We start from the raw sequence: 26572 nt of genomic DNA, 5'->3' as shown, positions 1-26572 counted from the left end.
CACGAGGGGCTCAGACTTTGGTCAAAGGGATTTAATTGCAGCTTTCAACAGCCAATTGGATAAGCAGAATGTTGGCAGGGCAAGGGGCAGACAGGCTAACCACGTGGCTCTTGCAGACAGGCAGCATGGACGCAATGGGCCAACTGGCCTCTTTGATCCATGAACTGTCCTATCACGAACAGGAGTGAGCTGTCCCTGCCAAGTAACAATTTAACATGGGGATACAGCGCTCAAGGGACTAGGCCGGCAGTAATAAAATTGTTTGCGTTTTTCTGCATCTGTGACAGGTAAGCTCAATTTGTTTCAAATCGCGCACAACGCATTTAAAAACATGCGCGCTTTATTCGGGAATCCAGGAAATCCTTTTAAAAAAAAAGGCCAAGCGTTGACACAGACGGTGGAGAATTCTGCTTCGGCTGTAGGGAATGCGCAGCTCTTGTACATTACCAGGTTTATGATGCACAGTTGTGCACATTGCTGCTGGTCAAGGCCTCGTAGGTCTGCATGACCCAAACACCTGCTGACACCCATCAGCAGCTTGAAAACATTCTCATAGCCAAGTAAGGCATGTTCGAGCTTAGAGCCCCCTCCCATGCAGCCCACCTGTCAAGCAGGCAGTCCACCAGTGGGAAAGGGCTAGACAGAAGTGTGTGTGTGTGTGTGTGTGTCTGTGTTGGGCTGGGGAAGGAAACGGCCAGGACTAAGACTCTTCTAGGTTAACAACGTGAGATGGGAGTGTGTCAGAACAAGACCGGAAGAAAGACGTTAACATTTTATTACTATCAGAGCTGGAGGGGTTAGATGACATCGTCAGCTACCAGCACACACCATTTGGCAAACAGCACAAATCTCTCCTCCAAACCAGGTCAAGGGGAGATCCGAAGGGGATTAACGAGTATACCTACCATCTCTCCATTGCCAAAACCAGCCTTCCTGCTTCAAGTTAAAATGATATATTTTAAACAAAAAAGAAAACAGCCTCAGTGAGCGCACCACTGCTATTTATACAGCACAAATCTGTAACCCAATCGGCTCAGACACTTACTGGTGTCATTATTGTAGTCACAGGCTTCCACAATCAAAGTGTACGACCGCTGCAAGAGGAAACGAAAAGACAGGCGTTAAAATTAAGCAGCATGAAAGCAACATTCTTTCAAAAGACACAAAAAAAATCTCAGCCCCCTGATATTTACACACTTCACCGAGCCAAGTGATTAAACATCTTTGTGCAACGTTTGAGGGTCGGCCAAATTTCCTTTTATGATATTAATTAAAATCACACTGACCCTTTGGGTGCACAGGTCCTGACAATATAATCAGAAGCTTAAAGCACAGATACCATTACAACCCATCCTCCACCCTCTCACCCTGAAAATTAACTTGATCTTCCATTTCCACCCCTCTTCATTGGCAATTTTTTTTTGGTACATTGAGCAAGATTGAAAAATAAAACTTAAGAAGCTGTCAATTTCCGTAACACAATGGATGTCAAGACTGCCTTTCTACCACCCCGCACCAACCCGCCGCCACCACCCCCCCCCGCCGCAGCTGTAAGTGAAGAACATTGAGGTAGACAAGGTAAATGAGCAATACAATCCCATGGGTTTTCTTCATTTCAGCACCCCTTTCAAAACTCTTTGTCTGTCTTAGGCCATCATTGCTCCCACAAGTATCAAGTGTCGAAGGGCAGGTCCAATGAATCACAACAGAAGAAAAGGAACATTTTCCTGTCTGCACAACAAAAGTTGATGCGAGAAAACCATCGTGGAACCAAAAAAAAACCACCTACTCTCCCCTTCCTACAGGCACCAATCGCACTAGGACCGTGCGACACGACTGAGCATTGAAAAGTAATACTAGATAATACGCAGCCCTGCCAGCTAAAAGACTCCATCAAACTGCAATTAAAAAAAAAGGGATCTGCTTTGCAATAGTGACCAATTGTATCAAGCCCAATTCTACACGTTTGCCTTTTTGAACAGAAAGGATTTTTGGTTGCGTCGTACTCTGGTTTCATAAGGGTCAGCACTTGTTTTTTTTAAAGAGAATTATATTCCTCCCCATGCAGAGAACTGTTTTAACTTCCTATTAATGATGATGACAGTCACAATGCTGACACCAGCAGTCCGAAACAACAATGCCTCAACCTCTACTGTGAGCAGCAATCATGAATTCTACAAATAAAAGAAAGGCGTGATAGATAATATTTTTGGACCGAGACTTAATTATGTGTCATAGTCAAAGCCAAGTGAAACTGAAGTTTCACTCTGATAACTGTGGGAAAAAAAGCCTCTAATACAACCAAAACCAGGCAAGCCCAGACACGTACTAAAACTTAACAACTTAACCTGCAGACTCAACTTAAAGACTCTCCAACCTGTAGCCTCTAAAAGCATTCGTCAGACGATAGGCTCACAACATTGACTAATGCCACTGAAAATTCAATTAAACATGGGAAGCAATGTGTAATCACAAGTTTGCTTTGCCAATGTGATGACAGAAAGAAAAGGGCTTGGATCAATTAAACCCTAAAGCAAACAACTCAGATATTGGATGCATGCATGGCTTGGCACCCAGGGTTTGCATTAATGAATGTTTACAACAGACACAGATGATAGAAGTTGGGCAAGACTGTGGGGAGGAAAATGCCATCGCGGGCATAACCTGAAACCGCAGGATTCTACACATACATTTATAAAGCACCTCTGAACGCCACAAGAATGTCTTAAATGCTTCAGGGGAGTGCAGTAATAAAACAGAAGACGCTGGGCCAGGATGAGGTGATTTTTGGATAGGAGATCACTGTCAAAACGCCCAGCTGAAAAGCTGGTTTTAAAGATGCAGCCAACGAGAGGAAGTGATGCAGACAAGGAGTTTGAGGTCAGCGCCTAGGCGACTTAAAGAACAGCGACCAGCGCAGAGCGACAAAACAGAAGAAGCTTGAATGGGAAAGAGTGCACAGCTGAAGGGTTGGAGGAGGTTAGAGACTGGAAGACCCCCCCCAAAAAAATGGAAATTTTAAAATTGAACCATAGGTAGTCTGAGGGCATGGGACTTGATGTGAATTAGTGAGCAGGCAACAGCTTTAGAGTGTGTTCAGGTATACAGAGGATGGGAAGCCAAATACCAAGTACATTGGAACAGTTGAGTCCGGAACCAAAAGATGGAAGAGTGTTTCAGCAGACAACCTGAATAAAGTGGGGTCAATTTGATCAACGTTACAGAAAGAGATTAAGAGTAGTCTTCGTGATGGGCCAAAGCTGAAAGTTGACATGCAACAGTTTCAGAAGCAGGAAGAGGGGAGGAATCAGCAGCTAGAACCAAAGACAACCATCACATCATTAAATTAAACCACATTATTTCAATGTAAAAATGTGTTTTGCAGGATGGGCTGCCGCCAAACATAAAGAACTGAACTCAGCCCATGGTCTGCACTGGAACGAGTGCATTTTAACCAAATTTTTAAAAGAGGCAAGACAATTCAGAACTGATATGCACAGATTCCACTTAAGTGGGTGGGGGGGGGGGGGGGGGGGCGGTGGCAGAAACAGAATGGAATTGCCCCAAAACACGATCTAATGACCCCCTGGTGGAAAGGGCACAGACAACGTCAGCTGAATCCTCAAAAATCAGGCTCCACTGTAAAGTTCTCTACTGTCAAAGACAACAATTCAACACAGGCCAGCGCTCAATGCCCTAGGCTTGCGCCTGAAGAGCCTAAACCACTAGACAAAAGCCAGCATCTGCACACCAGCCCCTTAGAGTCCCATCTCCCACCAGTTCCAGAAGACAAGATACAGGGATGTCCAAATTATATAACTGCCACCTCACCCACAAACAGCATTATGGCTTGGCTTAGTGTTTCAAAATACAGGAGCAACAAGTCTGATTGAATTACATTTGGGTCTTTGTTTCCTCTTAATGCCACCAGGTAGGAGAATACAAATAAATTCCAGCAATGATGCAACTGCACGCAACTGGACACACTGCAGAAATTCTCCAAGGCTCCACGAATAGCATCTTTCAAAGCCACAACTTATGCCATCAAGAAAGGAAGACAAGGGCAGCAGACACATGGGAACACCACCACCAAGTTCCCCTCCAAGCCGCTTGCCATCCTGACTTGGAAAAATATCACCGTTCCTTCAGTGCTGCTGGGTCAAAATCCTGGAATTCCCTCTCTAGCAGTGGGTCTATATACAGCTCTTAGAGCAAGGCAGCACGGTCACATTCTCAAAAAGGTAACATAGGATGGGCAATAAACGCTGGCCCAGCTAACGATGCCCACATTGCCCAAATGAATTTTAAAAACTCCACACGTTAATACTGTGTGTAAAATAACTAACTTGGTCATATTATTAATTGTCAATATTAAAACACATGGCAGATGTGCTCCATTAAAATGTTCCCCTGATGATTCACTGACAGGTTATCGGTGTTGCATAGATATCACCGCACCACTTATTTTTCCCATGCTGAGTTTTGACCTACACTCACTGGAATTAATAGACAGCTCAGGACACAATGTAGTTATTCAAACCAAATGTCCTGGACAAAAGAAATCATTCTGCCATTATAATAGCTCAGCACACAGGAAAGCCATGATCCGCCCACATTAACCAATAAAAATATTAACCCTTAATGGGGGCTGCACTGGAGAACAGACAGTTACCTTTGCTCATATCAGATACCATCTCTATAAAAAAGATTAATTCGTGTACTTCATATTTAATTTCCAAGTTATTATAATCAATTGGTGTTTCCACCGCCTTTTGTATTACTAATTGCTAAATATTAGATCTCATTTACCAAAAACAAAAGCCCATCTCTCAACCTACTCCCGACACCAGAACAAAAGGTTTTACAAGTTTATTGTAAGGTGTTGATAATGTGAAGCCCCACCCCTTCCCCAGCACCCAAAAACAAAGTTAACAACTGTACAATAAGTTTGCAACTTTTGAAATTATAAACAATGCAGTGGAACAGTTATCAAAGGAATATTGTTCCCTGGAGTTGGAAAAATGTACTTTCAAGTAGATATAATCTACAAAAGGGAGTGAACAAACATTCTATTCCAGCAACAGAATATATTGACTATAAAAAAATAGGAGCAGGCCATTCAGCCCATCAAATCTGCTCCACAACTGAATGAGATCCTGATAATCTTTAACTCCAACTTCCTGCCACAATGCATCTCAACTGATTAAAAAAAATCTCTCAACCTTGAGTATAACTCAATGAGCCAACCTTGACAGCACTCAGTGATAAAGAATTCCATGAATTCACTATCCTCAAAAATTCCTCATCTGTCTTGAGATTATGCCCACTGATCCTAGATTCACCATGGGGAAATAACTTTTCTGCTCTACCCTGTCAAGTCCTCTAATAATCTTGTATATTTCAGTAAGGCCACCGCTCATTCTTCTATATCCCGATCTACTCAATCTCTGTCCACAAGACAGTCCCTCTACACCTAGTATCAGCCTAATTAATCTTCTCTGGACTTCTTCCAAAGCCAACAAGTTTCCTTAGACAAGGAGTCCAAAACTGTTCAGAATTCCAGCTGCGATCTAATACCTTGTATAGTTTTAGGAAGACTTCCTTATTTTTAATACTCCATTCCTTTCGAAATAAAGGCAACATCCCATTTGTCTTATTACCTGAGCCTATATGCTCGAGATGTACAAGGACTCTCAAATTCCTCTGTTCTGTAGGTTTCTCTAATAAACATTCAGCTCCTCCATTCTTCCTGCCAAAATGCATACCTCATTTTCCCCCCCACATTATATTCCATCTGCCAAATTATTGCTCACTCACTCAATGGGTGCGTCCTTTTGCAGAATTTGTCTGCCTCACCTCTTGCCTTCCCATGTATTCGGGTCATGTGTAATCTTGGCCACTTTCCTCATCAAAGCCATGGAAATATATTTTACATAATTATGGCCCCAACACCGATCCCTGTGGCACTCCACTAGTTACTAACAATTGCTCTTTGCCAGCAAGCTATTTAAGGGGTATACATTAACAATACTATATCACCAGTTCTAAGTGAGAGCGCGATTGTGGAAGCGATAAAGAAAAGCAGTTGCACATTTCAAAAGGAAAGCCCAAATAGATGCAACATAACTTAATATTTCACGTACAGGCCCTATCTAGCCAAATGTATGGTTCACTGACCCCTTGCAGTTATTCATTTTCTCTGCCTGGTCAACACAATAGACTGTGGCATTTCCCTGCCTTGACCTACTTGGAATATGTGTCTCCTTTAAAGAACAATCCTAGCTTTCACCAGGCACAAACCTAAAAATAGTCTACCACACATGATTTTCAACAAAAGATTTCAGAACCGAGCTCTATAAACTCAGTGGAGTGATGAGTCAAGTCTAGGATTCCCAATACTTTGAGTTAATGATTCTACCTCCATTTAGAGGTGAGAAGAGGGGTATTTATCTGACACAAAGAACATAGTAAAGCAGTCACACATTGTTCAATGTCATCAGGCGGCTGTTCTAATGAGCTACAGGAACCATCAATATCTAACTGAGGGATTAAGCCAAGGTCAGCATCTTGGTCAATGTCTTATGGGATGCTGCAGTGCAAAACACCTGCAATCATAGGTCAGTACAGTCCAGAAGGCCATTCAGCCATTATGTTCAGACAGACTCTTTCAGGGAATAATCCAATTTGCCACATTCTCCATATCTTTCCAACTTCCAAAGGAAACCAGATAAACATTTGAAAACAAGTGAGTCTGCAAGTTTCATCTAAATCGTAGCTATTCCTTAATTAAAACAACCCCTTCACAGGATTTGTTTTGGCCAATCTCCTTACAGCTATACTCTCCTGTTATTACTAAACTTTGATGTTGCAAATGTCTCTTTCCTACACCTCGACCTTCTATGAGTTTAAGGACATCGCTCAAATAAATTTGTGGTTTTATAGATGGGAAATTTGGTAATCATTTTTAGCAAACTAGACTGCATGCAATATTCCCTTCATTAAATTCTAGCAAGTCATCAGACATTCAAAAGGGTAAAGAAAAATCACCACAATCTTCCAGATCATAGGATTGCGCCCACGGAGTGGGAAAGACAGGCAGAGAGACATGGCTGGTGGCATGAGGGTCACCACACCTCAGCCAAGAGGAGAAGTTGAGAAGGAAAGTACCTCATGGTAACCTCAGCTGGTATGGAATTGAACCTACACCAACTGGTGTGACTATCAAAACCAACCGCCCAGTCAACTGAGCTAAACCAACTCCCAGAGAGTTAGGGGCAAAAAAGTTAATTGGCAAAGTTAAATTGTCCACGCCCAGCCAACAGTGGCTCAGTTGGCAGCGGTCCTGGGGCAGAAGTCAGAGGATTGTAGGCTTGAGTCCCACAACTCCCTCAGATAACATCCCAGGGCAACAGAAAGGGGGAATGACAAAGTCCTTTCAACAGATGCCCCACTTTCCCACCTTGGGTGGACCCAAAAGATTTCTCCCCACCAGCAAGAGGGAGGTACCTGTGCTCCGGCCAATATTTCGCACAGACACTGGATTACTTGATCAGTGTCACGTTGCTGCTTGTGGGAGCTTGCTGTGCACAAATCAGATTGCATTTCCTACATTTACACTTTCAACGTTCAGTTAGCTGGACAGCTGGTTTGTGATGCAGAGTGACACCAGAGTTGGCTCCGTTCCCATCACCGGCTGTGGTTATCAGGAAGGACTCTCGTTCTCAACCTCTCCCCTTGCCCAGGGTGTGCTGACCCTCAGGTTAAGCCACCAGTTGTCTCTCTCTCTGTAATAAGAGAGCAGTCCTATGGTTCGGTACGGCCATAGTGACTTTAACCATTTAAAAGCACTTGATTGGCTGTAAAATAAAAGTCCTGGAGAACTGCTTTGAGGGAGTGACAACTGGTGGGGAGTTTGATGTGCAGGTCACGTGGAGAGGGGTTTGAGAAGGCAGCACCTTCATTGTAACCTCAGCCAGTGCAGGAATTGAACCCACAATATTGGTGACCCTCCGCATCGCAATCCAGCCATCTAGTCAATTGAGCTAACCGACCCCCATGATTATTGAGCACTTAGTGACCCCCAAAAGGTCATGAAGAGTGTAAAAACACGGAAGGGGCCCGTTTCGAAGGCCTAGGCAGCTCAGAGCAGTTTTGTCCCTTCAGAGCAATACCCTAGAACAATCCGAGACATGCTCCGTTGAGCAAAGTGTTAAGAAGTTTGATTTACACAGTGGGATCCTTTTATTTCATCACATCAAACAAAGCGTTTAATGGTAAGGCTTTAACCAAAAGCGCACATGCTGTTAGACACCCAGCTATAGCCAAACTGCGATCCAATATCCCACAAGATCCCCAACGCCCAGTTCGATAGCCCCCCACCCACACAAAAGAAGATAGCGAACCACTGCTGCAATTTCACCGAAAGCAAAGTCAATTAACCACCTCTAGGGCTCCAGAACAGGAGGGGAATTAAAAAAGAAAACCACAGTTCATTGCCACATTGAGATGTAAAACCAAAAATTAACGACAGAAGCAGCTGCAAGTCTCTCTCCTTTCAGAGCACAGTGGTCACATGAGCAGTTGAAGGCCAGCACCCCTCTAACGCTGCAGCTGTCCTCCGGTTAACGATGAAAGGTCGAAACACCGCTATCCAAACATCCCATAAACCGGGTCGGTGCCTGATCTGATAAAGCCCACTGGAATAATTAGTAAGCCCATGAATATATAATGTGCTGACGTTGTCATTGAGAGGTTCTGGTGTGTCTGAGAGCTTAGCAAAGCCGAGTCTACTGGTGCTTCCTGTTGCTTGTCATGTATTCGCATTATTTCTGGAAGGTTCCATTATATTCTGTAATCCTTGCTGCAGTCAGTTTGCTTTTCCTATTGTCCTTGGTTAATATTAGCAATCCCCACCTCTGTCTGGGTGACCAGAACACCACTTCCTAGACTCCAAATACTGATAAGCCCAACACAGCACGTTTTGTGTTTTCTAAAAAAAAAGGTTGGGGTGAGGGAACGTGAGCGCAATGCAAAAAGTTATCATCCTGCTGAAAATGGCAAAAAGTTTTCCCAACTTTAACAAGAGTGAATCCTCCCCATCTCTGCACCCCCCTCCAACCCCTGATTTTCTTGTATTGGAGAGAATCACACTATTGATATATCTGTCAAATGCAGCAGTTAGAGGCTGCAAAGTTAACAGAAGCAATACCTCACAGTCAACGAGGCACAACCAGTCAGATTCACAGACTGCAAGTCTGGACAAGGAGGTCTGGCTTCCCAGGCCAAAGTGAAATAAAACGGAACATGGACAATTTTTTGTGATAAATCAACTCTTGCTTGCATAAACCGTAACCTCTCTCTTTATCCATCATCCCGAGTCACAGGTTCCTTGCTACAACTTAAGTTGGCTGCAGGACTGTCAATTTAATTTTTTTTTTAAAAACTAAAACATTACTCCATGCAAAATGGCTTTCCAAATAAATTGGCCATTTTCAATTGACATGTGGTTTCCTCACGGTCGCAGCACTGTGTGTAGCAAGCATCACTACTGGTTAAAACAAAGCCAGATTTTTCAGTCACATCAAAATTACTTTGTTACCAATACCAGGAAGCATGAGAAACTGTACCTCGTTTCACTGCACCCAGTCCATTTCTCAGACAAAGGAACAAGTGCACAAGATCCCACTGTCTAGCTGCTGGCCTCTTAGATTTCATGCTCAGACGTGGTCACTATACCTTAGGTGACTGTATAAAATTTGACATTTGATCTCAACTGCAGAGTTCAGTGACCAAAAATTCCAGCAAGGCTTTACCTCTATGATAAACAATATGAACATTTGTTAAGTTAGGCCATAAAACCATGTGCCACAGGCATTAAAGACAAATTTCAGTAAACTTCATCTACCTAAGAAGTGTTCTCTTCCTCCTTTTAAGAGGGAGACAGGAGGGGAAAAAAAAAAATCCACATCTGAAGTTGATTATCATTCTTTGATTTTGCCAGAAGGCATAATCAGTGCACTGCCTGGCTAGCCAGAAGTTTTCCCACACACTTTCACACAAATTACCAGGTGCACCCTCACTTACACTGCCTGGAGACCACAACTGCAGCTCAAATCCATGGGAGTTTGAAAATGACAGATTTGCAATGCTTCGGGAAAATTATCGTGCTGTTTAGTTGTACTGCAGTACCGCCTTCAGTCGCAACCTGAGTACAAACTCTCTCCTTGACAAAAACTATAATTTTGCTGAATACTATCACTGCTAAGTGAATTAACTCCAGAACAAAGCTCTCCTTAGAAATGCAGAGTTATCCATTTTAAAAAGCAATCCTTTCACAGAATTTTTTATATGCGTTGAAATTCTGCATCTCCGCTAAAGAGCCGAACCAACTTTCAAGTCAGTATTTTAGACTGATTGAAAAGATGATAACTTATCCACAAGCTAGGATGATAGTTTCAGCTTTTCCCAAACAATTCTAAGTCAGGCATGCTGGAAGGGGGAAGAACTAACTGATTATTCCCAGGACGAGCCTACCAAGCTTTGAAAAAACGTTCCCAAGTCCCATAGAAAAGCTGTGTCAATTAAATCAAGGGAAAAAAATATTTCCTGAATAAACTACACGTGGTGATAGTGTGGAAGGAATACAACTTATTGGAGCCAGGAGATTGTCTGGTTTATTCACCAAGCCAACTTCTAGCACATCCCCCCCACTAGAACGCATCAAGTTAATTTCTGCTCCAGAATTGCTCTTCACATCGTCCAAAATTCAAGTCACCCACAGGTTGTTTCAAAAAGTTCAAAACACACCTGAGAAGCTGAGGGGATAGCGCAGACAACATTCTAAGTACCATGCCTACAAGACAGCATTTTGATGAGGTTTTAAATTAAGTTAAACACAGGGCAACAAAGCCTTTTGTAAAAATAATGAACCATAGAGGGAGCTTGCACTGTACACATTCAGTTCAGTGCTTAGAATGCTGCCAACTCTGAAAAGTAGAGCTGGCAAAACTATTTGCCAAAAATACATCCTACCACTGCATTCATTTTATATTTACTCTTTCACTGTCATGGCCGTAGCCTCTGCGTCAAGGGGAGATGGATTTACTGGAGATAATCTGGAGTTATCCCTCTGATGTGCAAGGCTAAGTTTACTGAAAATTTTAAGAAGGAAAGCAGCAGCCCTGTATACAATGCTAACATGTTGCTCGTAACTGGAGCAGAATTTTAAACTCAGGATTGACTATTTTTACAAAAAAAAAAGGGAAACAGGGAGTTGCGCCAATTTCTTCCAATGCAGGTGCAGCTTGAGTGGTTTCTAGTTATTCCTCAGTGCCAGCCCTTTGCTGCGTCTCCTGGCAACCCATTCAACCTCCCAGTCATCTCAATGAATTTACAGCCTACCATCTCCACACTCATTACTCTCATTTCCCCGTCAAACTCTTGCACATCAGGAGGCGAGCTGCTAACTATTTGTGAAAATTTACCCCCACGTTCGCTATTATATACAACAACTCCCACCCAACTTCTACCTTACCCTACTGTGGCACAATTTACATTTGCTGATTTGTCATAATGGCTGGAATTGCTAAGTACATGCCCTCTGAATGAGTAAGCATGCAAAATGACAATGGCCAATTAGAGCTCACCTTTCAACACAAAAGGAAGGGGGGGGGGGGTGGAGAAAGAGAAGAGGAGAAGAGAGAGAGAAAGGAAGTGTCAATAGTCGTAGTCAAGGCAACACAGCTTTTCCAACCATATACCCCCAATTACAAGGAATGTCCTTCTTTGTATCAGGTCAACTGCAATACTAAACCAGCACCAAGGAACTAAAATCCCCAACAGCCCCAAAATGAAAAGACCCAGTGCTGATTACAGGAGATCCAAGTGCAGGGGGGTGGTGTCTAATATAGGACATTTAGTCTCAAAACATCATTGCACAACTTTTTCCAGACAATACTCTCGATTTCTCCATGCCTCTCAACACTGCATGGAGTTATACAAAGGCCATCCACAACTACTCGGCTAAGAGCTTACTAGACTATTATGGCACACAGCAAGCAAAAAAATAAACTTACTCAGTGCTTGCAGAGCCATTTTGCTTGCCTGCAACTCAATTACCAATGTTTCATTTTTCATCTTTCCTTTTATGGGAGAGTGGAGGAAGAAGGGATGCACATAATCCAGACAATCCTCTCCTTTACAAGCTGCAGGGTGACCGTCAGTCGCAGTAACAGACCCTTTTGAAAAGGAAACAGATTGCACTGTTTCGATGGGATGTCGTTGCATTTTGACACCGGAGAACATGGTAAGAAATTCTGTTTTTTTGTGGAAGGGAAACTCAAAATCGCCCCCACAAACTTTGCAAGTGAAAGTGACAAAATGTACAGCATGTCACAATTTCAATTTGTAGGTTTGTGTTTCAGTTGTACCAAGGCTCCACCATCATAACATCTGCCTCATTCTTTTGTTCATTTGAAAGCATTTACCACAAAAAAGGGAAACATTGAAAGCGCTAAATGGGAACAGAAAGACTACATTAGTACAACAGTATTATCTACGTACATTGTGCGTAACGTGGGGAACTGAATCACCTTTTTATATAGGAGGCTAATTGGGCATCTAGCCACAACTTCAGGCTCAAAACCCTGGTCATTTCCTTTAAACATGCAAGTCGGATTTAAAAATGGAATTCCCGTAACCAAGCTTCATGCGACAGCAACATGTTATGCATTAAAATTTACTGTGTCCCAACTGCTTGCAAATTGTACAGCTCCACTGTCATTGGGCCCCCTCACATGAAATCTGACTCAACAATTTCATAGTAGAGATCACAGAAGTACTTCACTTGGCTGATCTGCCGGAGCTGGATTCCTTGACTGAAACTGCACTGGAAGAATCTAAGATGTTGCTGCAATAACAGACACCTACACTAAAAAAAAATTGCAGATCCACCAATGCCACAATGTGTCAAAGCAAACTGCTTTTGCTTAAAATTACAACACTGGGCACCTCTAACATTTAAGCCCCGCTTACTAAAAAGTAAACACACCCCATGACCAAATACCGAAGGCGAGAAGGGAAAATTAAGGTAGCAAAGTGAAGTTCTGGGTACAAGTTTTTGGGAATACGTAGCAAGTTGGAGTCTCACCATACATCAACATTCCACATTAACTCAGCGGGAGTGGGTCTGAAGAGTTTTTAAGATGGCAATGAACACTTTCTGCTCATATCTCTCTTCCACTCCTCCCATCCCCAAAATAAAACGTGGAAATAGTTAAGAGTGTGATTAAAAAAATGCACACAGTCCTGTTAAAAGCTTTGCTTTCTGTAGCCCCTACTAGTCTGGAAAGCCAAAACATCACCAATGGAACACACACACACAGCCGTTAATGTTTTAGAATTGCTTTTTAAAAAGAAACTGCTTGAAAACAAGTGTTGAAACTGCATTAACAAGAACGTTTGAATATTATGAGGTGGTGGACAAGCCAAAAAAAAAAGTTTGTAAACTATTAGGTAGACAAACAAGCCCAGAAAACAAAGCGTGTAAACTAGGAGGTAGACCACACAAAAAATTACAGTAAACTATTAGGTGGGCAAGTCAAAAAACAAAAAAGTGTAGAGTGAAGTATAAACTAGTAAGTGGACAAGTCCACAAAGTGCAAGAAAATGCTGTTTTACAGTTCAAGCCGGAAAGGAGGCACCAAGGGGAGGAGAGAGACAGAAAGAAGCAGAGAGGGAGAATAAACTAAGCTGCTCCAGATTCACTCTCTCTCTCTCTCTCTCTGTTCCAGCAGCTCCCGTGGACTGACTCACCGGCCAAGCGAAACTGAAGGGGAGTACAATCCTGCGTTCGCTGTTGCTGTTGCCCGCCTTCAAGTTAAAGGTATTCCCTCCGATGACCGGGGTCGAGGAGAATCCGAAGCTGCAGGGTCCGCCGGGGGAGACACGGGACTGATACTCCTTGAGGCAGACTTTGAAGAAAGTGTTACACTGAGCCCGCATGCACTTGCGGTCTTGGTTTCTGGCGCTCCCTTCGCAACAGTTCCCATTCTGCAACTCGCCGTTAACATTCTGCATAAAGTTTATCTGCAACTCGAACTGCCCCGAAGCCTGGGAAAGCTGCAGGAGGACAATTATTTTTGTTTTTTTTTAAAAAATAAAAGCGACAAGTTTTAAAAATAAAAGGTGGTTGCTTATTTAATAAAACAAGCAGGAAAAAAAAAGTGGAAATCTCACACCACTACATACATTTTAAATACACAATTTTAAGACAAACCCCCGGAATTAGAGCATTGCAAACGCTTCCCAATTTGCAGCAACAACAACAAGAAAGTGCATTTGGAAAAGTTGCTGAGATTTTTGGGGGAAAAAAAAAAATTGCTGAGATTTTTTTTTCCCTCCTCACGATATGAGACAGTAGCAAGCCAGCGTTGTGAAGGAGTTAGAAATAAAAGAGGGGAAAAAAAAACCTACCTGGGTCCGCAAAACGATAAGGCAGAGAGCAGTAAAGACTGAAAACTCACTGCAAACCATCGCTTCGCCTCGCTTGCACTTGGCTGTACTGAGGGTGGAGCAGAACGCAACACAGAAATATACTGCACCGATTTTCGCATGCACGACTGGGAGAGACACTTGCTACAGGGGGAGAAAAAATGTTTGAAAAGAAAGCGAATCATCAATGCAAAACAAAACAACAGGGGGAAGGGGGGGGGGAAAAAGCAAGCCTGCTCCCTCTCTCTCTCTCTCTTTTTATTATTCTCCTTTATTTTCCAAACCGGCGACGTTTCTCCTCCCATGCACAAATCTCCACCTCGGTCACAGAGACACAAAACAAATCCCCCTTCCCCTCCTCCTTTTACATACAAAAAAAAATCACAGCCGTCTAGTTGATAGGGATAGTAACTGCTTCATCTGGACACAGAATGAGACGGAGAGAGAGGGAGAGACCGACGTATGCGTTTATTAATATGCATTAGAAGGGCTGGTCGAGGCTAATATTAAACGCCCACTTTTTTTGTAATCCCCTTTCCACAGACCGGCCCCCTTTTTTTGAGAGAGAGGGAAAAAAAAGTTTTTTTTTGGGGGGGGAAATGATAAAATTATGCCACAGATGGAGGATTTAAGCGTGAAGGCATTGAACAAAAAAAAACGTGTGGGTAAACTTTAAGAACTTACTAATACACATGGGGAATGTATATTGCAGATTGCTACACCATAATAAAGACTATTGTTGCTCCAGTATTAGTGTCGAAGGAGCTTTTGGGGGGGGGGTGAAAAAGAGATCTGGGAAAAAAAAACACACAAACAGACATATGTTAAGGAGAATGGGATAAAAGTGACTGTTGGTTCCTGAAATGTTGAGGTTTTCCCAGCTCACAGGGAAAGAGAGAGACAAGAATGAAATGTTGCTGCTGTCCTTGTCCTACACCTGTAGGCGTCTCTTCCTACCCATGTGGTCACTATTAGCCGCAGTGTGTATTGCAATTATATTGTGTCACCTCCGTCTTTTTCCTTCCCCCTCCCATACATTCCGCTAAGAACGTGGAGTCTAAACATTTATTTGCGAGGGGGGGAAAAAAAAAGAGTGAAAATTGCTGCGGGGTGCCTTGATGCTTACCAATCTTGCAATCTGCCCATTAACCCGCTACAATCTTGTTCAGCATGTGGAAAAAAGCTCCAGCTCACGAAATGCTCGTCGGTGCATGTGTGAAATACCTAAAGCACTTATTTTTGTTTAAAATCCGGTTTGGTTCTAATCAACGTTAATTTACAAATAACCACAAGGGCTGCAGCACACACACACACACAAAGTTACTGTTGCTTCTTATTGAATGTCGTTTCAGAGACAAAGTTAGTTTTGCTGAACTGAACATGTAAGCACCAGTAAAGTATATGATAATCGCCAATTATTGCGCCCCCTTCACACTGTTAAGCACCCCCCCTCCCTTACTGTTCACGTCTTTCGATAGATTTGCACAAAATTATTTACCAGGAACCACGGCGATTAACATCTTGATTACTGAACCTTGTGCCCATTATCTGAAATGTCGTTGTGAGATTCAGATTAATTTTACAAAATACTTTATTTGAAAATACTATTTTTTTTCAAGTTGCGTATGGGGAAGCAAACAAATGGATAAAGCTCCTTACAGACAGTAGAAAGACCTGATTGCTTTGAAAACTACCTGTTCAACATGTCTGTTAAATCGAAACTTACACAGCCACATTCTTTTTATATATATATATATATATATATATATATATAAATAATTAATTCCTAGGATGTGGGCATTGCTGGTAAAGGCCAGTATTTATTACTGTTCCAAATGCCCTTGAGAGTATGATCCTGAGCCACTTCTCTGAACTGCTCCAGCCTACTGTAGGAAAATACAGTTGAAAGTTCCAGGACTTTGACCCAGTAATGTATTTCCAAGTCAGGATGGTGAGTGGTTTGAAGGGGAACTTTCAGGTGATCGTGTTCCCATGTATTTGCTGCCTTTGTGATGGGCGAGTAGTATTATCACTGGACTATTAATCCAGAGACCAAGATAATGTTCTGGTGACCCAGGTTCAAATCCTGCCATGGCAGATAGTGGAATTTGAATTGAATAAATATCTGGAATTAAGAGTCTAATGATGACCATGAATTGTTCATTGTCAGGAAAAATCCATCTGGTTCACTAATGTCCTTTTGGGAAGGAAACTGCCATCCTTACCTGGTTTGGCCTATATGTGACTCCAGACCCACAGCAATGTGGTTGATTCTTAACTGCCCTCTGGGCAATTAAGGATGGGCGATGAATGCTGCCTGACCAGCAATGCCCTCATCCCATTAATGAATTAAGGAATCTTTCTAGCTGTATGCTAGAATTGGCTTCCTTAAATCATCTTGCCTCCATCTTCCCCCACACTCTCTCAAAAATAGGAGCAGGAATAAGCTATTCAGTCCTTCAAGCTTTCATTCAATTTGATCATGGCTGACCATCCAACACCGTATCATGTTCCTGCAGTTTTTCCACAAATGGTTGGATCCCCTTTAGCCTTAGTCTAACTCCTTGTTGAAAGCATTCAATGTTTTGGCCTCAACCACTTTCTGTGGCAAAGAATTCCACCACTCTCTGGGTGACAAAATTTCCCATAATCTCTGTCATCAATGGCCTACCCTGTAACTTTAAATTGTGACCTCCACTTCTGGACTCCCTGGTCATTGGGAACAATTCCTGTCAAATTCCTTTAGAATTTTTTTTAAGGTGTCTGTGATCCCTTCCTTATTCTTAAACTCATGTGAATATAGTCCTAACCAATCTAGTTTCTCTTCATGTTAGTCCTGCCTAATCACTCTCTCCATAGCCAGAACATCCTTCCTCAGATAAGGAGACTGAAACTGCATACAATACTCCAGGTGTGGTCTCATCAAGGCCCAATACAACTACAGTAAGATATCCCTGCTCCTGTACTCAAATCTTCTCGCTATGAAGATCAACACAACATTTGCCCTCTTCAAGAGACCGACCGACCTCCCTCTGCCTAAAAGTTTGCTTCCAGCTAACTGTTTAAGAAAGCAATTTAGCATCAGGTGAAGTCATGTAGATCAAAACCATCCTCACCTGCCTGGTTTCCTGGTTGTTCTTGGAGTCTCTTATAAATGTTTCATGCCAGATAGAGACAAAGGTACCTTGTTTTGCATATCTCCATAAGTTACAAAGCAATATATATATGTTAAACTGTGTACAAATATGTTTGAAATGTACAAGTATTTTAATCAATGCAAAAGTGCCTTTTCATCTCTGAAACAGCCATTGTGAAAGTCAAATTTTTGTCCCTATCTCAATACCTGTTATTTTAGGTTTTCAGCTCACAATAGAGTTTGAGCAAGTCTTTGTAGTTTTGCCTAACGACCCAGCAGGTGAATGGGCCACATGCTGTGGGTTGCATGAGGCAATTAGACCAAAAAGGTCACCGGTTCGATCCTCAGTCTGTGTTGAGTTAATTGATTGCAGTACTGATAATGAAACAATGGGGGAATTTAAATTGGCTTCAATGGCCTGGGACTAGAGAGTGAAAAGGAAAACTAGCCTTGTGTTTCCACTGTTGGTAATCATGTGGTAACACCAAATCAGAACAGGGCTGGACTTAATTATATAGCCTCTCAGGGGAGTAGCTGATTCATACTCAATGTTCTTACTACTTCAACACAATATTAGGATTGTATTCTCAGAGAAGATGGGCTGAAAATCAGAAGAATATGAACATATTTATATTGCAATATGACCGTAAGATGTAGGAACAGAGATAAAACAGTGTGGAGCTGGAGGAGAACAGCAGGCCGAGCAGCATCAGAGGAGCAGGAAAGTTGACGCTTTGGGTCAGCTTTCCAGCTTTCCAGCTTTCCAGCTCCTGTGATGCTGCCTGGCCTGCTGTGTTCCTCCAACTCCACACTGTGTTATCTCTGACTCCAGTATCTGCAGTTCTTGCTATCTCTCCAGATGTAGGAACATAAGTAGGCCTTTAAGCCCATTGGGTCTGCTGTGCCATTCAATGAGATCATGGCTAACCCAATAATTCTCAAGTCCACTTTCCTGCCTTTTCCCCATAACCCATAATTCCCTTACTTTTTAAAAATCTATCTCAGCCTTGAATACACTCAAAGACCCAGCCTTGACAGCCCTCTGCGGTAAAAAATTCCACAGACCCTCTGAGAGAAAAAATTCCTCCTTATCTCTGTCTTAAATGAGCAACTCTCTCTTTAATGAATCTAATAAAATACAAGGATAACCTCCCGTCACAGTGGGATGGGGAGGGGAATAAATCATTTGAAAGGAAGCTGCTGAATCCATTTTGAACATCTTAGATTACCATTAAAAAATAATTTAGTGATCGTGCTGCATCATGTAAAATGTGAATAAATATTAATGACTCAGTCATCAACCAACATTGTAACTTAGGATTCTCTTTTCTTTCTACTTATTGAATAGTTCCAATTATTTTATATTTTACTTTTCATTCTCCTAATCCTGTCCAGTTGCTTCCTTTGCTTTCTTAGCATGGATTCTAAACAAATCGGCATAGCATGGACCAGACAGAGACTTGCAAAAGCCTGGAAATTCTTCTCATCCTCTAAGATCAGCTGGGACACTTTATTGTCTATATTCTTGACTGGTATGACTGGTCTACTTAGCTGAGTTGCCACTTCAATTTTTTCAGCAAAAGAATCTCCCTTCTTAATAAACTGATAATAAGTTTAGAGCGATATTCCTTCAGACATTGAGCACTACACCGTTCATTCATCCATTCATGAAATGTGGACAATACTGGTCATCCCTAACTGTCCTTGAGACAGGGGGTGATGAGTCACCTTGTTGAACCATTTTCCGTCGTGGTTTAGTATAGGTGAGTGGCTTGCTCAGATGTCAACCACATTGCTGCAGGTCTGGCGTCAAATGCATACCAGGCCTGGTAAGGATGACAGGTTTACTTCCCTCAAGAATATCAATGCACCAGCTAACACCAACAATTGGATGTTACCTTTACTTCATATTGAACTTTTATAAAATTAAGTTAGTTTTAAATTTCATGAGCTGCCAAAGTGTTACAAGCAGTGATTTTCCAATTATATGACCATCCTCCCCAGTGCTCAACATTCGGATTGTAGAACGGTAACTGCATCAAATGGTGATGAGTTGGATAGTTCAGTATTGTGCTGCTGTCTCAGTTTAAGTCTCTGGTCAGATTTCTTTGTTATGTGCAGGGATGATAGCATGCAGTTACTTTCATCACACCTCAATTTTCAGCTCAGCAAACAGTTAAAGAGATAGCCGACTCTCTCAGGAAGAATGAATTGTAAAAAGAAAATTCAAGTTTGCCATGTTGACAGAGTGAGGGTTCTCCTGCATGAAATGTAAATTCACCTTCGTCCCGCACCAGTTGAGATATCTTGACTTGGATAGCTTCTAATCAACATTAAGGATTTAAAAAAGACACAAGGAGCAATTTTTTTCACGCAGAGAGTGGTTCGTGTGTGGCATGAACTTCCAGAGGAAGTGGTGGATGTGGGTACAGTTACGATGTTTAAAAGACATTTGGATAAGCACATGAATGGGAAAGGTTTGGAGGGATATGGGCCAGGAGCAGGCAGGTGGGACTAGTTTAGTTTGGGATTATGGTCAGCATGGACTGGTGGGACCGAAGGGTCTGTTTCTGTGCTGTATGACTCTATAGCTGTGATATATTATAATTCTTACAAGAGGTGCTAAGGGGCTGTCATGATGCAGTGATAGCATCCCAATCTCTGGGCTAGATGGACCACGTTCAAGTCCCACCACTCCCAGATATTTACGCAGCTAGAGTATTGTGTGCAGTTCTGGAATACACATTATGGGAGGGATGTGATAGCACTGGAGAGGGTGCAGAGGAGATTTGCTAGTATGATGTCTGAGCTGGAGTTTTGGTCACAAACAGACATTGGATGGACTGGGATTGTTTTCCTTAGAGTGGAGGAGATTGGGAGGGGGCATGATTGGGATGTATAAAATTATGAGAAGTGTAGACAGGAAGAAACTTGCTCCTCAGTGAAGAGATCAATGACTGGGGACATAGATTTAAGGTAAGGGGCAGAAGGTTTAGAGGGGATGTGAGGGAAAACTTTTTAACTCAGAAGGCGGTGAGAATTTGAAACTCATTGCCTGTAAGGGTGGTAGAGATAGAAACCCTCATAATATTTAAGAAATGTTTAGATGTGTGACAATGGACCAAGTTCTGGAAAATGTGTTTAGAATATTAGGTGGTTGTTTTTGACTGGTGAAGACACAATGCCCAAAGGGCCTTTTTCTGTATTGTAGATCTCAATGACCGTACCATGCTTGATCAGGTTGATTAAAATGCTTACAGAAGATGTGAATTAAAGTTTTCCTTAATTGGATGAACCCAGAAAATTCCTTTCCATCATGGCAGACCAGATTGAGAATGGGGTTGTGGGTCTTTGGAATTCCCTTCCTCAAACAGCAGTGGATGCAGAATCTTTCAATAATTTCAAGGCAGAGCTAGATAGATTCTAGATGACCAAGGGGATGAAAGATTATTGGGGGATATGCAAGAATGTGGAGCTGAGGTTAAAATCATTAGCCATAATATTATTGAATGGTAGAGCAGGCTGAAAGGGACGAGTGGCCTAATCTTGTTCCCTGTTTGTATGTTTGTAAAGCAGATGTGATTATGGGCTTTATAAATAGGGACTTAAAATGCAATAGCAAAGAAATTTTGATACAAAAACAAAGTTGCTGGAAAAGCTCAGCAGGTCTGGCAGCATCTGTGGAGGAGAAAACAGAGTTAACGTTTCGGGTCTAGTGCATCTGCAGTTCTTTTGGTGGTCATTTAGAAATTTTGATAAGCTTTTACAAAACACAGGTTTTTGCCTTAACTGAATTATACCCATTCTAAACACTGAACCTTAAGAAGGATGTAAAGACATTAATTGGAATGCTGAGAAGACTAAAGGAATTGGTTCAAGGATGAGGAACCTCAGCTACGTAGCTACATTGGAAGCACCAGGACTGCTCTCCTTGGAAAGTTTGAGAGGAGATTTGATCAGGATATTCATGTGATATGATTAATGTGCTACTGGCAGGTCTAAACATAGCAAGTTCAGGATAACTCAACAGTTTAAGACACATCAGTATATTTAGCCTACTAATTGAATGTAGATTGTATCTTCAAGGTACATTCTTTGCGAAATAGCTCCACAGAGGCCAGCATCCCATCACCAAGACACCCTTTATTTACACGTGGAGAGTCCTTGATACTGCTCCAGCACCCTCAGAGCCAGCTCTCAGAGTGTTACACTCCGGTTAATATCTGTCAGCCAGGGCTCCCAGATTAGTAGCCTCAGTAGGGAACTCATATTCTGTGAGGTCCACCCAGCTAACCTCATTATAATCACTACACTTTATATCTATCCATATTTAACTTTAGATCCCATTTCACTCGAACACCTTCTCCCTTTCCCATGATCTATATTCTATCTGAGACTGCTGGAATGTCATGAAATTCTGTTTTTTTCACTAAAGTCCTTTAGGAAAGGCCTTTTTATGACTCCAAATTTGCAGTGATGTGGTTGACTCCTAAGGGCCAAGGAGGTCACTTGAACATTCAAGAAGGTAGCTCACCACCATCCTTATTGAGGTCAGTTGAATGTGGCTCATGTGTGTTGTCATTATCATTGATGCCCACATCCTGTGAATGAGGAATACATAGCAGGTGGATGTTTCCCCCAACTGTGGAGACCAGACGTATGGAACACAGTCTTAGAATAAAGGGTTCGCCATTTGGAACGGAGAAGAGGAGACATATCTTCACTTGTATATCTTGGGAATTTTGTACCTGCCCAACTCCATCCACGCTCCCCCCTCCCCCGCAACCCCTGAGAACTGTGGATATTTTGTGCTTGTGTATATTCAAGACTGCAGTCAGTACATTTATAGGTAATAAGAGGATAGTGTGGGAAAGTAGAAATTAGCTACAGGTTCTGCCATGATCTCATTGAAGGACAGAGCAGGCTCAAAGGATTAAGTTATCTGCTCCTAGTTCCTATGTTCATAAAATTCTGCGTTTTCCCAACAACCTCACTCTGAATTGAAAGTTAAACGATTCTACAGCAATCTGACTTATTTTCTCGTGTTTTTGAGAAATAAAGATTAGATGCTAAATTTAATTTCTAAGCAAAGTTTCTGTGATTGCAAAGTAGCTCTTGCAACATCGAGGTGAAAAGACTATGTTTTACTTTGTGCTCTGTTTCCCTGTTGTGATAGTTCAACAAAAGTTGATTTCACAAAATAGTCTGCATCCCAAAAAAAAAATAGAGAGGAACAGGAACAGATCAAAATTCTCAAAAGATGGACGAATAAGTGAGATAAAACACTACAGACGCTGGAAATCCTAAATACAAACAGAAAATCCTGGGAACACACTGCAGGTCTGACAATTTCTGTGACCATTAACAGGGCGCTGTTGAACTTTCTCTTGCAAGTTCTTTGCTCTCGCAGGGAGAAAAATCTTATGGGTCACTATATGGTCAAACATAAAAGAAAGCCACAGGCAGTGATACTTGTGGGCGACAATACACGTCCAATAATACTTTGTGCTTTCCTTATTTCTTCCCCTCTCTGTGATCATTCGGTGTGGACGTGTGCTGACTGGACTTGAGCAGAAAGACAGTACATCACTTTAGGAGGATGCAGCTTGCAAAACCATGTGTCCTCACCCATTATCTTGGGTCAGTCTTAAAAGTTGTCAATGCGAATTTGAATAGAATCCAAAGAGAAGAGAATGATTCTGATCAATATGTATGGAGTTCCCCAGAACAATAACTTTTCTTCCCTCACTCAAATCGGAACAGCTGCAATGTTCCATTTGCCCCTCATTTGCTATTGTAAGCCATGAACTTTTATAGAGAGGGAGTGAAAGAGATATAAGCCAATTGAAAGTGTTGCTCTAATAATTGTTTGACATTTGTTTGTAGCGACAGAAGGGAATTAATGAGAGCTTTGAATCTAACGTTGAAGAAAGTCAATCTTATTGTTGCTTGACTAGTCTTTGCATTTAAAAGATCTGTCACGGGTGCAAGCTGGCTGTATCGTTCTTTAATCTACAGTCACTCTCCAGAAAATGCAAAAAAACGTATCAAATATTGGAGAGGGCTTTTGGATTGGTGGGGGAAGGCTGGAGTGAGGATTTCAGAAGCTGTGTAATTCAATAAGCTGTGATGAGAATGAAGTCTCCGTCAAAGTAAACTCTGCAAATGATGCAAACAAAAAAAAAACAACAAACAGCAATAAAAAGGGAGGATGGAACTGCTGATAGAGGATAAAAGGTACTTTTTTGGCATCTGCCAAACAGGCACAGATAAATTGGTGCTTTTACAAGCTTTACTACATGATTTAAAAAAAGCAGCAAAGCAAACTTGTTTGAAATTTGAAAGTTTACAGAACATTAATAAAAACAAAATAATTAGATAAAAGTGTTTATCACCCTGTTGCTTCTTAAATGTAAATAAATTTTAACTTCAAATAATTGGAAACTAAATAAATTGAGGTTGTTTCTCTAAGATCAGGACATGATTGCAGTTGACTCAAAATAATGGTCAGAAATGAAAACAAAATAAAACACTTTGGATTTTAGTGCCCGGTTTACAGCCAGTTTAAATTCCACTGAGCGATAAACAACATGTGATGGCAATAAAGGTTTTTTTAGTTTAACCAAGCTTCCACAAGAGCTACCTGTCAGAGTTTCTGCAAATGCACTTAACCCACGAGGGCTGTCAGATCTATTAACATTCTTTGACAAGACTGCTTCTAACATCTTATCTTCCAATGTTGCTGTCTGTCTATAGAATCACAGAACGTTTTTAGCAATATTCACATGCTGCCTTTGTTTCAATTGTTGGTGCAATTTAAATCAGAGCCACTGTACCCAGTATAATACAAGGGAGAATCACTATTGTCCTGTTAGTGGAGGAGCAAAGGATGAAAAAGCTTTTGTGCATTTCTTTGTGTGCAGTGCAAAGGCGACTGAAAGTTGAATGATGAGGGCAGTGATAGTTTGTGTCTCTGCAGCCAAAGAATCCTGTGTGGGTGTGTGTAGTAGACTGGTCAATAGGCACTGGACGTCAAATTTCTAGACAAAGGCCAGGCTGTATCAGGAACCCTGTCTGCTGCAAGACGGATGGGGAAAATACATTGTTTATTTTCATCAAAAACTGCTGGTCCAGATAAGCAAGATGGAACATTAGCAAAGCAGCCAATGTTCTTAGTTTTACATTTATTCAGTACACAATAAGGATAGTGGAGCAATGCGCAATCTCTCCTTTTTCTCTTATCTGTGCAATCAAACATATTTAATGTTCACCCTTGTATCAGCTCATTAGGGGCAAGGGGCGAAAGATAGGATGGAAACAAAAAATATTTGAAGACACTGGATTCCACACAATTGTACATTGGATATCAGGGGTATGTGTTGGTCTTAAAGCATCCAAAAATCATTCTAAAAGTTGGAGAAGAACTTGAACACTGAGCATAGAATGTGAAGTGCTGGTGTGGTGGTCGCCTATTTGAAATTTGAGAAAGATCAACAGCTGAAATTCATAGGGAATAGATTTAACATGATGTGCAAATGAAGCAAGGGTGATGAACTTTGTCACACAGTGATTGGTTAGAGTGTGGAATGCACTGCTGGGAAATGTGGTGGAGGCAGGTTTCAGTGGATGCAGTTTTAATTGAGGCATTTAAGAGGGCTTCAGATGATTTTCTGGGTAGAAATGGTGTGGGAAGAAAAAGGCAGGAGATTGGCACTAGGTAACCAGTACAGACTTGATGGGTCGAACGGCCTCTTTCTGCACTGTAACAGCTCTGTGATTATATGAGTGTGGCACAATTCATAGAATAAATGAAGGATGCCTTTAATCACAGTTGAAACATCTTGAAACCTATCAAATTCATTGTCTTCATCACCCAACACCAAGAGCTTTTTGGTATCATTAGGAGTCACTTTGGACATGGTATCATTGTTAAGATCCCATTCTAGATCAGATCTTGTCTTTTGGTTTCAGAACCATCCCTGTACCACAAGCCATCTGCTGAATGCAGCCTTCTGCATTATTTGAAACATCAGTGGCCGTGTCCATAGCAATAACCTTCCATATTTGGATGTCAAAACCAAACAAGGTCAGAAATCATGTGAGACCAGGTTATAGTCCAACAGATTTATTTGAAATCACAAGCTTTCGAAGCGCTGCTCCTTCATCCTGGCAAGCTTATATAACACACTTAAATGGATCAGATCCAACCATCAATTCTGCAAAGATTTCACAGCAACAGCAAGATACTGCAGCCACTTCATAGAACATAATAAAAGGTCCAGTGCTGTGGTAGAAAGATCGCTCTGAGACTTATCAAAAGGCCCCAATGCCGAAAGAACTAATTTTCCAGCAATTCATCTTGAATGGTGACAAAAAAACATGAGTGCCAGTGAAATCACACAAGCAGTGTGACTGAAATGCCTATATTCTGTAGATTTTCAAGGACCTACTTCGATACCAGTCCCTCAGTGACTGGTCCTTGTTCTCCTGCTCTTGGGGATCTTTTTCAGGCCTGATTACTTCTTCCACACACCAGTTTCTCATTAATACCTTATCCCCTTGCCCAGTTTATTTGATGAACTAGCAAACGATCCAACTTTTTGCTTGAGACCAGTTTCAAATTTTATTTGATTTATTGGAAGGCCCTTTTCTGGCAGTTTTCTGAATGCCTTTGCAGCACTCTCAGTATTGCCTACCTCGATCCCTTGCATCCATTTATAAGGCATGAGTAAGCACAACTGTGGGGTGAAAAATTGAGATTGATTACTAACGTGAGTATAGCATACAGTGGTTGAAAAAGGGATAGTAGGAACTGCAGATGCTGGAGAATCTGAGATAACAAGGTGTAGAGCTGGATGAACACAGCAGGCCAAGCAGCATCAGAGGAGCAGGAAGACTGACGTTTCGGGCCTAGACCCTTCTTCAGAAATGGCCATTTCTGAAGAA

At 41.8% G+C, this 26572-nt stretch overlaps 1 protein-coding gene and 2 long non-coding RNA genes across 6 annotated transcripts in view; 2 read left to right on the top strand and 1 right to left on the bottom strand.

Annotated features, from left to right (window-relative positions):
• The window catches only part of jag1b (jagged canonical Notch ligand 1b), a 55899-nt gene extending 38122 nt beyond the window's left edge, over positions 1 to 17777 (bottom strand). The window contains exons 1-4 of one of the 4 annotated variants that reach the window (XM_048601083.1): positions 17607 to 17777; positions 14473 to 14634; positions 13813 to 14118; positions 1046 to 1094 (exon numbers count right to left, since the gene is read on the bottom strand). In XM_048601083.1, the coding sequence (XP_048457040.1) occupies positions 1046 to 1094; positions 13813 to 14118; positions 14473 to 14532 (415 nt within the window). In that variant the 5' untranslated portion in view covers positions 14533 to 14634; positions 17607 to 17777. Of the gene's footprint in view, positions 1 to 1045; positions 1095 to 13812; positions 14119 to 14472; positions 14635 to 14862; positions 15002 to 15174; positions 15454 to 17606 lie in introns of those variants that run through there. The other 3 variants (XM_048601081.1, XM_048601082.1, XM_048601084.1) reach the window with 3 other exon arrangements.
• LOC125484018 lies at positions 11800 to 14183 on the top strand. The gene is made up of 2 exons (XR_007262885.1): positions 11800 to 12304; positions 13791 to 14183. It is a non-coding gene; the product is annotated as an uncharacterized LOC125484018 (long non-coding RNA).
• The window catches only part of LOC125484019, a 38760-nt gene continuing 29762 nt past the window's right edge, over positions 17575 to 26572 (top strand). Inside the window, exon 1 of the long non-coding RNA XR_007262886.1 lies at positions 17575 to 17670. This is a non-coding gene — a long non-coding RNA (uncharacterized LOC125484019). The remainder of the gene's footprint in view (positions 17671 to 26572) is intronic.

This window comes from Rhincodon typus, chromosome 9 (genome assembly GCF_021869965.1).
Source record: "Rhincodon typus isolate 14 chromosome 9, sRhiTyp1.1, whole genome shotgun sequence".
NCBI classification, from domain to species: domain Eukaryota; kingdom Metazoa; phylum Chordata; class Chondrichthyes; order Orectolobiformes; family Rhincodontidae; genus Rhincodon; species Rhincodon typus.
This window is presented reverse-complemented; position numbering and strand designations above follow the sequence as displayed.